Source organism: Pseudophryne corroboree, chromosome 1 (genome assembly GCF_028390025.1).
Source record: "Pseudophryne corroboree isolate aPseCor3 chromosome 1, aPseCor3.hap2, whole genome shotgun sequence".
Lineage (NCBI taxonomy): Eukaryota > Metazoa > Chordata > Amphibia > Anura > Myobatrachidae > Pseudophryne > Pseudophryne corroboree.
The window spans coordinates 884,184,016-884,199,681 of NC_086444.1; the positions used below are offsets into that span (position 1 = coordinate 884,184,016).

The 15,666-nt window shown below is 44.8% G+C and overlaps 1 protein-coding gene across 10 annotated transcripts in view; it reads right to left on the reverse strand.

Annotated features, from left to right (window-relative positions):
* Nucleotides 1–15,666, reverse strand: part of SLC4A4 (solute carrier family 4 member 4) — a 393,000-nt gene that overhangs the window by 147,573 nt on the left and 229,761 nt on the right. For 6 of the 10 annotated variants that reach the window (XM_063920109.1, XM_063920107.1, XM_063920103.1 and 3 more), the window contains exons 5-6: nt 2,831–2,991; nt 793–972 (exon numbers count right to left, since the gene is read on the reverse strand). In XM_063920109.1, coding sequence (XP_063776179.1) covers nt 793–972; nt 2,831–2,991 — 341 coding nt within the window. The remainder of the gene's footprint in view (nt 1–792; nt 973–2,830; nt 2,992–15,666) is intronic. The other 4 variants (XM_063920111.1, XM_063920108.1, XM_063920104.1 and 1 more) reach the window with 1 other exon arrangement.

Below are 15,666 nucleotides of genomic sequence, written 5' to 3' on the forward strand. Positions count from 1 at the left end.
GCTTTAAAGTGTTCTTATCATTCATGCATTAAATGACAATGGTGACTTTCAAAAAATGAAACAAAACTACAAATGAGTTTTTGTACAATTAAGTGGCATGTGTTAAATAAGAAAATATCTTGTTTGCAGTTCCCTGATCTCCCACAGACAGATCTGAAACAGCTGGCAGCACTCTGGAGGCACCTCCCCTACGAGCTTCACATTAGGATAAAGGGGAAACTCACTGGGGAGAGGTCTTGACAAAGTCCTTAATAACTAAAAAAAAAAAATGACCATTCAACCAGGAGAGAGAGTCTGTGGCTAGGACTGCTAGGGGCAGAACCAGGTGAGTACAGCAAGATTTTCTAATGTAACATATCTCACTTACACTGGTCAACATTAGCTTTCAGCATGGCACGACAGCACAAAGAAAAGTAAGGGTATAAATCAATTATTAACTATAACTATATATTTTGGTAATCACTATCGCTACCATTGTCACACTGTCATTGGTATAACTGTGTTTTCCTTTCTAACTCTAATGAGCCCAAAAGACAGTTCCCCGGAGAAATGTTAATGCAATTACATAAAGACAATGTTCTGTGCACACAAGACACTTTGTCCATATGGTTGATTGTCCTGAATATTTATACAACAATGTTGGACATTTGTCGTTTATAATGTAAACATGAGATATATGGACTTATGGGCAGGTGGTGGGTATTTAACAATGAAATAACCTTAAGCTATCTAGGAGATGTTGATGAGATAGTGAATGGAAATATGCACAGCATTAACTGGTTTCTACATTACCATTATCAGGGCTGGTAAACATCCTACTTGCACTGGAGACTGTTTTCCCTATGTCAGCCAAGGAGCGCAGGTTGGATTTCTTTGTCTGGTGCCGATGCTTCCTCAGCAGCGTGTAGGTCACCTTTTCCTTCATCTCTGGCTTCAACAGGCCTGTCTCAATCTGGTTGTCAAGGATTTTCTCTATTAGAAAGAAAATGGTGGAAAATGAGATGCAGAATTTCATTTATAGGCATTTCATGGAACAATCTTCCTGTGTAGAAACCCTTGAAGTGGTGGTGCAAACACCAATCAGTAGACAGTCAGAGCACTAATACACTGTACAGAACCTTGAGAGAACAGCAACAGAATCAGTATTTAGACACAAAACAGGGAGAGCATTCTATGCTTCCTTTTTATGGTTTCCAACTCATCCGATTAATAAAAGACATATATTATGCAATATATAATCAATAATAAGATTTTACTTACCGATAAATCTATTTCTCGTAGTCCGTAGTGGATGCTGGGGACTCCGTCAGGACCATGGGGATTAGCGGCTCCGCAGGAGACAGGGAGCCGCTAATCCCCATGGTCCTGACGGAGTCCCCAGCATCCACTAGGACGTTAGAGAAAATAAGATTTTACTTACCGATAAATCTATTTCTCGTAGTCCGTAGTGGATGCTGGGGACTCCGTCAGGACCATGGGGATTAGCGGCTCCCTGTCTCCTGCGGAGCCGCTAATCCCCATGGTCCTGACGGAGTCCCCAGCATCCACTAGGACGTTAGAGAAATTATGATAACAGCACAAAGAAATGGATCCTTATTGTATCATCACAACTCTTCAGGGTGGCATAGGCAAAGTTAGGGAGATGCAGTTCATTGCATTTTGGCTAACATTCCCCATGAAACATAACAACAGATAAGGTGGGTACACACTGTGCGATACGCTCCATGACTGATATCACACAGTGTGTTCCCTTCCCTCGCGGGCCGCCCGACATTGGGGATAATTCAGACCTGATCGCTCGCTAGCTTTTTTTTTGCAGTCCTGCGTTCGCATAGTCGCTGCCCACAGGGGAGTGTATCTTAGCTGTGCAAGTGTGCGAACGCATGTGCAGCCGAGCGGTACAAAAAGATCTTGTGCAGTTTCTGAGTAGCCCAGGACTTACTCAGCCGCTGTGATCACTTCAGCCTGTCCGGGGCCAGAACTGACGTCAGACTACCGCCCTGCAAACGCTTGGACACGCCTGTGTTTTTGCAACCACTCCCTGAAAATGGTCAGTTACCACCCACAAACGGCTTCTTCCAGTCAATCCCCTTGTGATCAGATGTGCGAATAGATTCTTCGTAAAACCCATCGGACAGCAATGATCCGCTTTGTACCCGTGAGACACGCCTGCGCATTGCAGTGCATACGCATGCGCAGTTCTGACCTGATCACAGCGCTGCAAAAAACGCTAGCAAGCGATCAGGTCTGAATTACCCCCTTTGTGCGTACACGCTGAGCGATACCGCAAACGATATCGGTCAGTGACGTCATGCTGCGGCTGGCCCGTACATGCAGTTTTGGCCGACAGAGCCAAAATTGACCTGCATGTATGGCCGACAGAGAGGGTCGTTAAAGAACCCCGGGAATGCACATCGGCCGTCATTTCCGGCATACACACTGTGCGATATTTTAGTCAATGTCGCTCAGAAGGGGGAAAATGAGCGATATTGATATTAAGTAGAATCCATGCCTAGAAGAATTGAAGCTGTATTAAGGGCAAAAAGTGGCCCATCAAAGTACTAACCCGGTGGTCATAATAATTTGACCACTCAGTACATTTTGTGGGCCTATTTACTAAGCTTTAGAGAGAGACAAAGTGGATGGAGATAAAGTGCCAACCAACCACCTTCTGTCATTTTTCAAACACAGCCTGTAACATGGCAGTTAGGAGCTGATTGGCTGGTACTTTATCTCTCTCCACTTTATCTCTCTCCAATGCTTAGTAAATCCCCCCCTACTGTACGAGAAATATAGTGTTTAAATTAGAAGTCAACCAGGAAATACTCACCAACTACTTGTGGGAGTGAATTGGCTTCTAGATCAAGTAGTATTGTCCCTTTTTCTATACATGTCCGCAGTTCAAACAAGCTGTGCAAGGACAGTGTGGCAACATGGGGCTTACTCCACCTTTCTCCGCCCTGCTCCACCTTCTCTTCAAACTTTATCCATCTAAGATGTAAAAGTTTCCATTTACTAATGCAATTCATTTTGTTTAAGGCATTGTTAAGTGTAAAGGATAAATGGAGAAGACAATTTCAAATTATTACTAGATGGTAAAACTTGTTCATAATTATGCAAAAAGGTTATGAAGTTGTCTATAATAAAGCAGAGAGAACATAAGTTTATGAAAGTATTTTTGACATTTATTCTTAAATTATCTGATTAATATTTTTTTCTGAAAGTGAAAGTAACTTTTTAAATGTGAAAATGTAAGAAATCTGGCAACAGAAGTGTAGGTGTACATTTACAGTATAAACATTGGCGATTCTATAATGGGTGCAATGAGGATGGTGCCAGGGACGTGCAGTGAGCTAAATGGCTTAGGAGGCACTGGCTAACCCCAGAGCAGGATTTGCATGCAATATATGAGCCAAAGGGTACATCTGGGCATTATACACAGGTGCAGCCGTATAAACTCCTGGAAATCTGGTGAGTTTTGATTAGTGTGGACAGGATACACAGGTGCGGCACTGCCTCACCTGCCACAGACTTTTTACTCCAGAGTTTGGGCTATAAAAATTATTAGAATATTGCAAAGAAGATATTTCAAACAAATTATCAGTATTTTTCATATACAGGTTGAGTATCCCTTATCCAATATGCTTGGGACCAGAAGTATTTTGGATATCGGATTTTTCCGTATTTTGGAATAATTGCATACCATAATGAGATATCATGGTGATGAGACCTAAGTCTAAGCACAGAATGCATTTATGTTACATATACACCTTATATACACAGCCTGAAGGTAATTTTAGTCAATACTTTTAATAACTTTGTGCATTAAACAAAGTGTGTCTACATTCACACAAATCACTTATGTTTCATATACACCTTATACACACAGCCTGAAGGTCATTTAATACAATATTTTTAATAACTTTGTGTATTAAACAAAGTTTGTGTACATTGAGCCATCAGAAAACAAAGGTTTCACTATCTCAGTCTCACTCAAAAAAGTCAGTATTTCGGAATATTCCGTATTTCGGAATATTTGGATAAGGGATACTCAACTTGTATTTTATTCAGTCAAAACTCTGGTTTAAACGTAAGTATGACAGGAAAGGCTTTGCCTCACCCCACCGCACGTCACTGGGTGGTGCACACGGGCCCCTGGGTCCAGGATGGCACACACCTGTCCAGAGTCCCGCATCGGGCAAAAATCACAGTAAAAATGACTACCCCGCAGTAGTGAAATTAGTTTCCAGAACATGGTGGGCAGAATGTTTCCGGAGACCTTTGCATGCACAGTAGACTCTAGCACAATGCCAGGGCCCAGTGCACCGAGGAGAGGAGGAGGCCTACTCGGAGTCTGCACATGGGTCCCCGCCTCGGTTAAAAACGCCCCTGGACAAACGGCCGGGGCCATCTTAACATTTAGGCAAACTGGGCCCCACAATTCTAGGGGCCTCAGAGCAGGGGCAGGTTGTGGTCACGCATTCACAGTGGCCAGGCAGCATTCTCTACCTGCCTCCCAGCCTGTAGGCAGATAGTGACTGGTTTTCAGCTTGTTGGAGTTATTCACCACAGTGCTGACAGACATTCACTGTATGGAAGCATGTGGAGAGACGGCCCAGGACTACAGGAGGGGCATGCTATGATTTTTTTATTGGTTCACGTGAATGGGTGTGTGGGGGCCACAGGGCCGGCAACAGAAACCTTGGGGCCCGGTACAGTGATATCTCTGGGGCTCCCTCAGATTATATACAGTAAATATATATATATATATATATATATATATAAATAGTATTTGTATTCGGCACTCATGAAATAAAAATCACAGTCAGCTTGCCCGGTGCCCTCTAAATCAACTTTGCAGGTTGAAGATAAAAGCACAATGAAGCAGCACGCCAGGACTTAATTCAAATAAACGGGTCCAGTCTCCCGATGTTGATGTGCAACGTTTCGGTTTTAATCACAAACCTTCGTCAGGCCTATATATATATATATATATATATATATATGTTAAAGCGCATTTATTATCTATACACATAAATATGTATATCTCTCCTTCCTACCCCACACACCCCACAGTCTGTCTGTCTCTCCCTCTCTCCTTCCTCCCACACACCCCAAAGTCTGTCTCTCCCCAATGACTCCCTGCTGCATCTCCAGCTCCCCCACCCCATCCCAAAGCCCTGTATCCCCTCACCAGTGCACTCTTACCTTGGGGAGAGACTCACCTGTGCTGCAATCCCCAGTACCCAGACCCCGAACACTACACAGCAGGTACCATGTGGCCCTCACATCCCGCCAGAAGAGGATAGTGCAGGGCACAGAAATCCTGACCAGCGGAGCTGCTGCCATGTCCCGTAACTGCCTCCAACAGAGCTGGACACAGAAGAGCGGGCACACACTCACTGTGTGTGAGAGGCTCCTGTCACTGAGGCTATGCCCATACCGCCTACAGCTCACTGCCCTATTTGGACAAGATGGCTGACATCCCTGCCGGGCACTAAGTGGCATTTCCTTGGGGCCCCTTTGATCCTTGGGGCCTTGTACAAGTGTCCCCTTTGACCCCCCTGGTCGCCGGCCCAGAGGGGCTGCAGTGCATTGCTTGACTAGGGCCTACAATGGCTTGCAAACAGCCCTTGTGCTTAGCAATAAATGTACTGATCTTTTCTAATGTACACCCTGCAAACATTACATAAAACAGCATGGGCAGTGCATTGTGTAGCATTGTATTAAAAAAGAATTTTTAATTAAATTATTAACCACACAGGACTGTATGGACCGGGTTCAGTATGGTATGCCAGCGGTCAGGCTCCCGGCGACCAGCATACTGGCGCCGGGAGCCCGACCGCCGGCTTACCGACAGTGTGGCGAGCGCAAATGAGACCCTTGCGGGCTCGCTGCGCTCGCCATGCTATTTTATTCTCGCTCCAGGGGGGTCGTGGACCCGCACAAGGGAGAATAAGTGTCGGTATGCCGGCTGTCGGGATTCCGTCGCCGGTATACTGTGCGCCGGGATCCCGTCAGTCGGCATACTGAAGACCACCCGTATGGACCTTCCTATTTAAAACCCTCCTGTGGCCTTCTGCGGTGTGAGTAATACACTAGTCTGCATAGTTGATGTGAATTTGCACCCATGCAGATCTGCATGATTGTACCACTAACTACCCTCTGAGCATGGATGGAGAGAACAGGCAAAGCAGAGGGCGCTATAAGCTAAAGAACCTTGGGAGTGATTCAGACCTTCTCGCTGCTGTGCGTTTTCGCACAGTGGTCGATCAGGCACTAAATGCGCACGTGCGTCGGACAGGAGCAGAGGGCATCACTGGTCAGCGACGGGATGGTGCGAAAAATTCAATTGCACGGGCGTTCGCAAGGTGATTGACAGGGGGAAGCCGTTTGTGGGTGGTAACTGACCGTTTATTGGGAGTGTCCGGAAAAACGCAGGCATTCCCAAGCGTTTTCAGGGAGGGTGTGTGACGTCAGCTCCGGCCCCGATCAGCCTGATGTAATCACACTGAAGGAGTAAGTCCTGGGCTGTGCAGAGACTGCACAAAGTGGATTTTAGCAGCTTGGCGTACATGTAGGATCGCACACTTGCACGGCAAATATACACTACTCCTGGAGGCGGCAACTATTTGAACGCAGGACAGCAAAATTAGCAGCCCAGCGATCAGATCTGAATGACCTGCCAAGTACGGTAAGGGTGTGTTTGTGTTCGTGCAATTGCAAACAAATGCTGGTCGCAAAAATGACATGATGCCGATAGGCTGTTTCTCGGTTAGGCACAGATTAGGCATTTGCGAGCATGGTTAAGCAACAGAGTTGGTTCTTTTGTGTTAGAGAGGGTTCTGCAGTGTAAATAATGCCTATTAGTGAGTGCATTTGTTGCACATAAAATGGTTTACAACATGGTGTACAGATGTGTCCTTCATTTTGCTTTTTTTCGCCTGCCGAGTGCATACACATGATGGCAGCGAACACCCGCAGCCTGCCATGACTAATCACAGCATGCGTAGTCACGTGCACACTATTCGTGGCAAACGAGTCGCTTTGCCACGAATAGAATTTAAGATGAGCAGGACACATCTGTATGTGGGAAGTGTCTGTGACGTGTGTCTTTCCCAAGCTAGACAGCTACTACTGACCGGCAAGCATCTCAAGCTCGGCGTAAGCGCTATTTTTGTGTGAACTGTTTCTTAGCCCGCTGTTGGTATTTCATGTAAGTATTTAAATATTTGATTCTGTAGTAAGCCTATACTGAGATTAATAATAACTAAAATCTAGCTGTTGTCTGTAATAACCCATTGTATGTCTGCAGAAAAATGGGTATGACACTGAGACAAATATGTCTGTGCAAGTGTGTGGCATATATATTAATTACAGGGTGAAATAGAAGCACTCTATGAGGTCGATCCTATTATCCGCGAAGAGTGCGATGTGCTGTTGCTGCTACGTTTTTTTTACACCGTCAATGTCACCCGATCAAGCACCCTTCGCGGGCTGGTATTGTACTGAATTGACAACAAATTGCTCGGTGACTTATGGTGCAGCGAGCACTTTTGTGCAAATTCAGGCCGCCATAAAGTGTGGCCGCTACCGCAATGATTCACATGATCTCCAAGCGCCGCCTGTACATCACTGTGAACGGGAAGCCAGATCGATGCAACCCGGCTACCATTTACACTGCACAGTTTGCCGGGTTGAACCCTGCAAACTACCCGAGTTGGAATACCGGGTCACTCAATCTGGATTATTCCAACTCGACCCTTTTACACCAACCAGCAACGTGGGTTATGCACGCTTATGTGCAATAACCCCTGTTATGGGGGTCATTCCGAGTGGATCGCTAGCTGAATTTGTTCGCTGCTCAGCGATCAGGCTAAAAAACGGCGATGTACGGGCACAACGAGCGATGCAGTTTTGCACAGGGTCTAGCGATGCATTTCAGTTGCACTGCCTGCCGCAGAGTGATTGACATGCAGTGGGCATTTCTAGGTGGCAACTGACCGTTTTCAGGGAGTGTGCTGAAAAACGCAGGCGTGCCAGGGAAAACGCAGGCGTGGCTGGGCGAACGCTGGGCGGGTTTGTGACGTCAAATCTGGAACTGAATAGTTTGAAGTGATCGCAAGCGCTGAGTTGGTTTTGAGCTACTCAGAAACGACACAAATTTTTTTTGCAGGCGCTCTGCGATACAACTGTTCGCACTTCTGCTAAGCTAAAATACACTCCCAGTGGGCGGCGGCATAGCGTTTGCACGGCTGCTAAAACTAGCTAGCGAGCGATCAACTCGGAATGACCCCCCATATGCTGACGGTGTAAAAAGGGTATAAATCCGCATGTGATTTCTCTCTTAGGGGCAGACCTACTAAGCCTTGGAGGGTTATAAAGCGGAGATAGATAAGGTACCAAACAATCAGCTGTGTTTGAAAAATGGCATTTAGGAGCTGATTGGTTGGTAGTTTATCGCTCTACACTTTATAACTCTAAAAGACTTAGTAAATCTGCACCTTATTCTTATACACTAAACACCAAAGTCCTGCCCACTTTACCGACATACGGATTAAACAAAGACACGGATGGGGTGGCGATACAATGACACAACTCACTGCATCCTCACTTCCCACCAGGGCCCCTATCTCTGGCATCTCATAGACTGGTGAGGGTAAAATGTTGGCAAGTATGTACCAAAGCAACAGACAGCAGTGACCTGACTAAAGCACTGCCACTGAAAGATGTTAAAAATACAGTCATGAAACAAACTATGTCAGAGGTTTGACGCAGTGTTCAGCTTAACCATTCACTGCTGACGTTGGGTCTGTGAGACTTAGCCATGCTGACTGTTGTTCTATCTGGTCAAATTTCAGAGAAGTAGAGATGTACTTTTCAGTACCTTCTTATCGTGTCGTTTACTGTCCACTGACAGATAAAGCTTAACGATGTGCTTGTTGCGATTGCTGCCTTTCCTTTATGTGCCGGGTCTAAGAGACCCAGTGTCGGTACTGAAGTAACTCTTTTGAGTGCCTGTAGTCACTGCTGTAAGGAGAAATTGCCAGTGCCAGGAAAACGAGGAAGATTCAGCAAATGCATCAACAAGTATAGAAAAACGGAGCATGCAAAATATATGTGTGAGGAATGCTTAAAAATACTGGACAGGAAATGTAATAAATAATAAATGTTTTCTGGGTGAATTAATAAAACATTTAAGTATACAGATGTGGATAAATCCACAGGGAACCAGCGCTCAAACCCTATTTGTAGTGGTGAATGTACGGTTATAAAGTGAAACTAAAATCAATAATGAAAAAGCAGGTAATATACTTAAGGTTGTTTATTCTAAGATGCTGAGATACTTTCTTTCCCAACAGGTATAAATTCGGTTTAAAAGTCAATCAGTGATTGGGGCACGCTCCTGGTTTGAGCTTAAATTCTGAAGTGCAAGGTTCAATTGAAAGAACAAATGCTGTAATCTTTGTAAAGTCGAAAAAAAAGAAAAAGAAAAAGAAAAATGCCACAAAAAAATATTAATGATAATATGTACTAAAGTCCAAACGGTTTACAAGTCTATACAGACAGCGGCGTCCCGCTAATCTGTGCTCTGAAGTGAAGGATTCTCTTGTGAAGTGATGAACAGTTGACAGCGGTAGTGTATGCTTTGGTTAGAGTGGAGACTAAGGACCCTGGACTGGCGCTATTCCTCCTGCAGCACGTCCCACAGTAGAGCGCCCGAATCAGGCCCGCTCTGTGGGGCCGCTGACCTGGGGTGTGCGCCTGTCACAGAGGCGAAGTGGACCCGGCCGGAGCTCTCCGAGCGGCTGGCCGCGCCTCTCCTCCTCCTACAGGGACTTACCTTCTCCCTTCCCCTCCGCCTTCCACTCTCCGCTGTCTCTGGCTTCTTCCGTCGCCTGGCAACCGGTTGCTTCCGGAACTCCGGATCACGTGACCGGATGGTTTGCGGAAAGGATTAGCAGTACTGTCCTTCTTTGTAGTGAATATTCGTCCTCAGTCCAATGTAGTATAGATGGGTAGCTCCAACGCGTTTCGACCTGTTAGGGTCTTCCTCTGGGAGTCTTTTTCTTTTTCTTTTTTTTCGACTTTACAAAGATTACAGCATTTGTTCTTTCAATTGAACCTTGCACTTCAGAATTTAAGCTCAAACCAGGAGCGTGCCCCAATCACTGATTGACTTTTAAACCGAATTTATACCTGTTGGGAAAGAAAGTATCTCAGCATCTTAGAATAAACAACCTTAAGTATATTACCTGCTTTTTCATTATTGATTTTAGTTTCACTTTATAACCGTACATTCACCACTACAAATAGGGTTTGAGCGCTGGTTCCCTGTGGATTTATCCACATCTGTATACTTACCATTTAAGGGGGGGTGGGACACCCCTCATTATTAGCAGCACACCCCGCCTCAGATTAACACCTCAGTGCGCAGAGAACCCATTTCTGTATAATAAAACATTTAACAGTTGGAGATTAACAAGGGGTCTCTATTTCCATTCCTGAAGTCATTCCTGATCAATATTCATAGCGTTCCTAAAACAACGCAGAAATCCGAATGGGTCTCACAGACCCAGCGTCAGCATTTGTGTCACAAAATTTGGCGTCACTACTGGATGGTTAATGATTGCTTTTGTAGAGATGGGTTCAAAATGAGCAGAAGGAAAATATGTGTAACTAGTTGCAGAACAGTGCAAAGGTTAAACCACTTCTCATTACACAACCACAATGTCATACCAATTAACCTTATAACTGGCATTCTTTAAGAGATGGGCACACTTTTACAGGCTCAAGAGCTGCACCTGTCCCAGAAAGAATGAAATAAAAATAAAATGTAAATGTTCAAATAAAAGTGGGTGTTTGGGCTACAGTGAGAGAAAGGAGCAAATGCTTTATTTGCCCTGTGCATCTAGCTTAAACCAGTTTGATAGCTCCTTTGCAAACCAAACAGAAATAATATCTTAAATCTGAGGTGTTAAAAAGCAGATTATATTTGTCTACATTTTTACTTTCTAATCAATGTTTAAACTACACATATATATATATATATATATATATATATATATATATATATATATATATATATATATATATATATATACACACACATGACCTTTGCCAAATTTGAAAAAAACACATGGACCACTAGATTTTTTGAACAACTATGTGACTGAAAGCCAATAACACAAGATTTGGTTTTAGATATTTCACCGAAAAAGTAAAGATAGACAAGCACAGTTATTTCATATTAATGACTTAACACAGAATACAAATGTATTTAAATGTTTTGGCGCATTGCAGTAATTCCTTTACTGTTTAAAACTGAACAGATATGAATTGTACATGTTTTACTGCAACTGAAGTCATCTGATCACTTGTGTGCATCTAAACTGTCACGCTGTATTAATAGACTGTACTGGCATTTTAAAGGAATATTTATTTGCTTAGTCCTACCTTGTGATTGCGGAGGCAAGGTAGGAAACAAAGAGATGGGCAGAGCTTGATGACATTATTCATGACACTAACTGGGCGAAGAAAGTGTATCATCCACCAATATACACGTCAGTAATAGCTTAGTGGTGGGGGTGTGACAAAATTATTCCTGTCATAACACAACCCACCCCGTGCAAAAAGGGACTTTTCAGAACTACCTGCTCTCTCGGCAAATCCAAGGAGAGTAAGCTACTATGTTCTCCTGTATTAAAATCTCCACAGGCCTGGAAAAATGTTGCCTGGTCTAACAAATATACATTTTTGCTGCTGTATGCAGATCGTAGGGTCAAAATTTGGCTTAACAACATGAAAGCATTCTACCATCCTGCTAGTGGTGTCATAATGGTGTGGGGAATGTTTTCTTCAATAGGCCCCTTAATAATAAATGAGCATTATTTAATTGCCACAGCCTATTGCTGTTGACCATGTGCAATAGCTACTTACAGCAGCATAATGCACAATGGCCCTCATTCCGAGTTGATCGGTCGCAAGGCGATTTTAGCAGAGTTACTCACGCTAAGTCGCCGCCTACTGGGAGTGAATCTTAGCTTCTTAAAATTGCGACCGATGTATTCGCAATATTGCGATAACAAACTTCTTAGCAGTTTCAGAGTAGCTTCAGACTTACTCGGCATCTGCGATCAGTTCAGTGCTTGTCGTTCCTGGTTTGACGTCACAAACACACCCAGCGTTCGCCCAGACACTCCCCCGTTTCTCCGGCCACTCCTGCGTTTTTTCCGGAAACGGTAGCGTTTTCATCCACACGCCCCTAAAACGCCGTGTTTCCGCCCAGTAACACCCATTTCCTGTCAATCACACTACGATCGCCGGAGCGATGAAAAAGCCGTGAGTAAAAATACTATCTTCATTGTAAAATTACTTGGCGCAGTCGCAGTGCGAATATTGCGCATGCGTACTAAGCGAATTTTCACTGCGATGCGATGAAAAATACCGAGCGAACGACTCGGAATGAGGGCCAATGTCACAAAGCACATACAGAATCATCTGACCCTGGATTCACAAACATGACAGTGAATGAGTCCAGTGTACTCCAATCGTTTCCACGGTCACCACATCTCAATCCAATACAGCCCTTTGGAAAGTGGTAGTACTGTATGTGCGGAAGACAAATCGGCTGCATGAAGCTATCATGTCAACATGGATCAGAATTTCTATGAGCTATAGCAAGCACCTTGCCCATTCCAAGCCACAAATATATTAGCCTGCCCTGGGAAAAAGGGCAACATTGGACAGAACTGTAATGTTCTTGAATTCATTTGAAGTGCAGGGCAAAACAGGCAACTGTAGTTCAATTGACTGTATATGTCAAACAGTCTAACATTTGTTTGTCGGACTGCACTGAATAAACTGCTCATCACACATGACAATATATAATTGTGAGCTCACTGTTGTATAGGGAACAGGAAATGAACTATTGAGCAGTGGAAGAAGATGAGACGGTCTTAAGAAGGATCCCAAGTTCTGTACATACAGATTGCATGCATGTAACCAGCCTAAAGACCTTTACAAGCCAAAGCCTTTTTTCATAAAAAGTTATGTGATTTCATAAAGTAATTTGTCGCAATGTCAAGATATGATTTGGGTGCCGGCACTTACTTATAAGTGATAAGACTAAGGGGGTAATTCAGACTGCATCGCTGCAGCGGCAGTGATCCCAGTCTGAATTACTATGTGCAGTGTACACGTGCGGCGGGCGCATGTGCAGCCAGTGATGCGAAAGCATCTCACTGGTTCGATCACCCCTGCCTGATTGAGAGGCAGAGGCGGTCGCGGGGCAGGAGTGGGCGTGCCAGGGCGCAGTCCAGACAACAGCCGCTGCAACCTGGTACTCCGAAGTTAGCCCCCTGCCAGTGCGCAGGAGCTGTGCTGGCACTGAGCTACTCAGCGGGAGCAAAAGCATCGCCGCTGTGCAATGCTTTTGCACCCTTGTGGGGGGGTAGGGCCTGACATGCGGGTCGGACTAGCCCTCTGCTGGGCGTCCCCCCGCATGTCAAAGTGAGTGATCGTAGATGTGCTAAATTTAGGTCTGAATTACCCCCTAAGTGATATTGTCAACCCATGTTTTACCATTTATTTCCCAATGAGAAGGTTGTCTGACATGATACCAATGCTACCCATCCACAGACCATGTGTGGTCACCCAGTGGTTGGATGACAATAATGGTATCCATGTATCAGTTACCATATCTGAAACTAATCAAGCATTTATGGGATGTTCTGGAATAATGCCTGACACTGATGACAGAGAATGTCTTGCAGAAGGATAGTGCCCCATCTATAACGCATAATTCTAAAGCATACTGTATTTATGCTATACCGTCTGCATGTGTGATACCGCATGGTGCAATGTAATGTATCACTTCCCATTACAGCTGTGAATGCCTGAAACTACAGTATAGCCCCCAGAATGCAGAGAAAGTAAGTTAAGGAGATTTAGATTATAGGAGAAATAAGTGTGAAACCATGGGAGGCCAACATCCTGGCTGTCGCCTCCAGAAGGGAACAGCCAGGTTGACACATTGGCGGGGCGTGAAGCAGTATAACTGGACGGTGCGGGGGGTAGGGGAGCCAGCATGATCATGTCGTTGTGGCTCTGCCCCCTCTATACAATGCCAATAATAATGGCATTGAAAGGAGGGTGTGTGGCTACAATGACACGAATCAGCACTTTACATGAGGAAGTGGGTGGTGTCGGATAATTGAGGTCGGCAGCAGTACCCAATTTTTGGTAGCCTCCTGACCATTCCGGGAGTGTAGGCAAGTATGGTTCAGCGAGACAAGCTGCACTAAAGAGATTGCTGAGACTTGTCGGGCCACAACCAGGTTATCTTTTGGAGGGGAAGCTGTATGCTTTTTGGTGAGAGATAACCATTATTTCACGAGACACTGCTGCATTTAAAGTATATAAAAAGTGCTGCAACAATAGACTGTTTCTTCATATTTAAGTGCCCGACTGTGTACACAACAATCCTCAAATACAGCCTCGGCTGTATTAAAACTTATTTATGTATTATAGCTGAATTACACTGCATTGTACCCTTAACATTACTAACAGTATAAGGAACCATGGGGCAAATGTATGAAAGTGCGCTGTGGTTTCTGCTGACCACAACGCACCTTAAGCCTGTATTTTGCGCTTCCCCCTAATGTATGAACGGCGTGTTAACGCAGTGTGCATTGTCCGCCGCGCCCCCACCGCTTAACGTTTCCCTGCGGTGGTTACTGTCAAATGAAGGGCAGAGGCAATGTATGATTGCCTCTGCTGTAACTTTTCGACTCTTAAGTCCGCCGGGCCGGAACGCCTCCCCCGGCCAGGCGCTGTGTGTTACCCTCAATCGTGGATGTGTGATTTTTTTTATTGTTAATGAAATTGAGATGAAAAAACTTTATTGTTCCGGGATAAACACTTCTTCAAACCTCCGGCGGAGCATGCGCGGGAGGCTGCCAGCAGCGCCTGCTGGAAGGAGGGGAGAAGGGCACATGTGCATAGACTGCAGCGCCAATAACAGCCTCGCAGGTGTGGAAGAAGGCATATCACACTACAGGTGACATAACGCCCTCCCACATCAGCAGGCATGCAAATAATACATTGTGGCAGCGGGTGGGGGCGTATCACCACGATAATGTGGTGATACGCCCCCAGGCACATAACGTCCGTTAGGACGTTTTTCATACATCACCCCCATGTATCTATTTTAATGAGAACTTTAGGTCTCCCTATCACTGTCTTATATTGCTTTTACTCACAACATCATCTCCTGTGGACATATGCTGTGATTTGTAAGTGTTTATGGAGCTGTGGTGATGGAGAAGCACTCCCAGGTGTCAACTGCTGCGCGGCTGGTGGACTCTTCCCGTTCAGGGACTGCTGGTGTTATGGGATTTTGCTATTTAGACATCCCTTCTCAGCCTTTTCAGTCATCTTCCACAAATGCTTTTGTGGACCTTTTCAGAGCCTGAGATCACCATGCAAAACCTCATGAAAGGATTTAATTCTTTGGAGAAGACCATATTGGGCAAGATTTTCAAAATTCATATTAGGATTCCCTTCTCCTTAAAAATATGCAGAAAATGAGGGAACATGTTGGGGAAGCTGTGACTTGTAAATCCACACTGGAAGATGCCACAGCTCCAGCTGCGAGATGGTTCT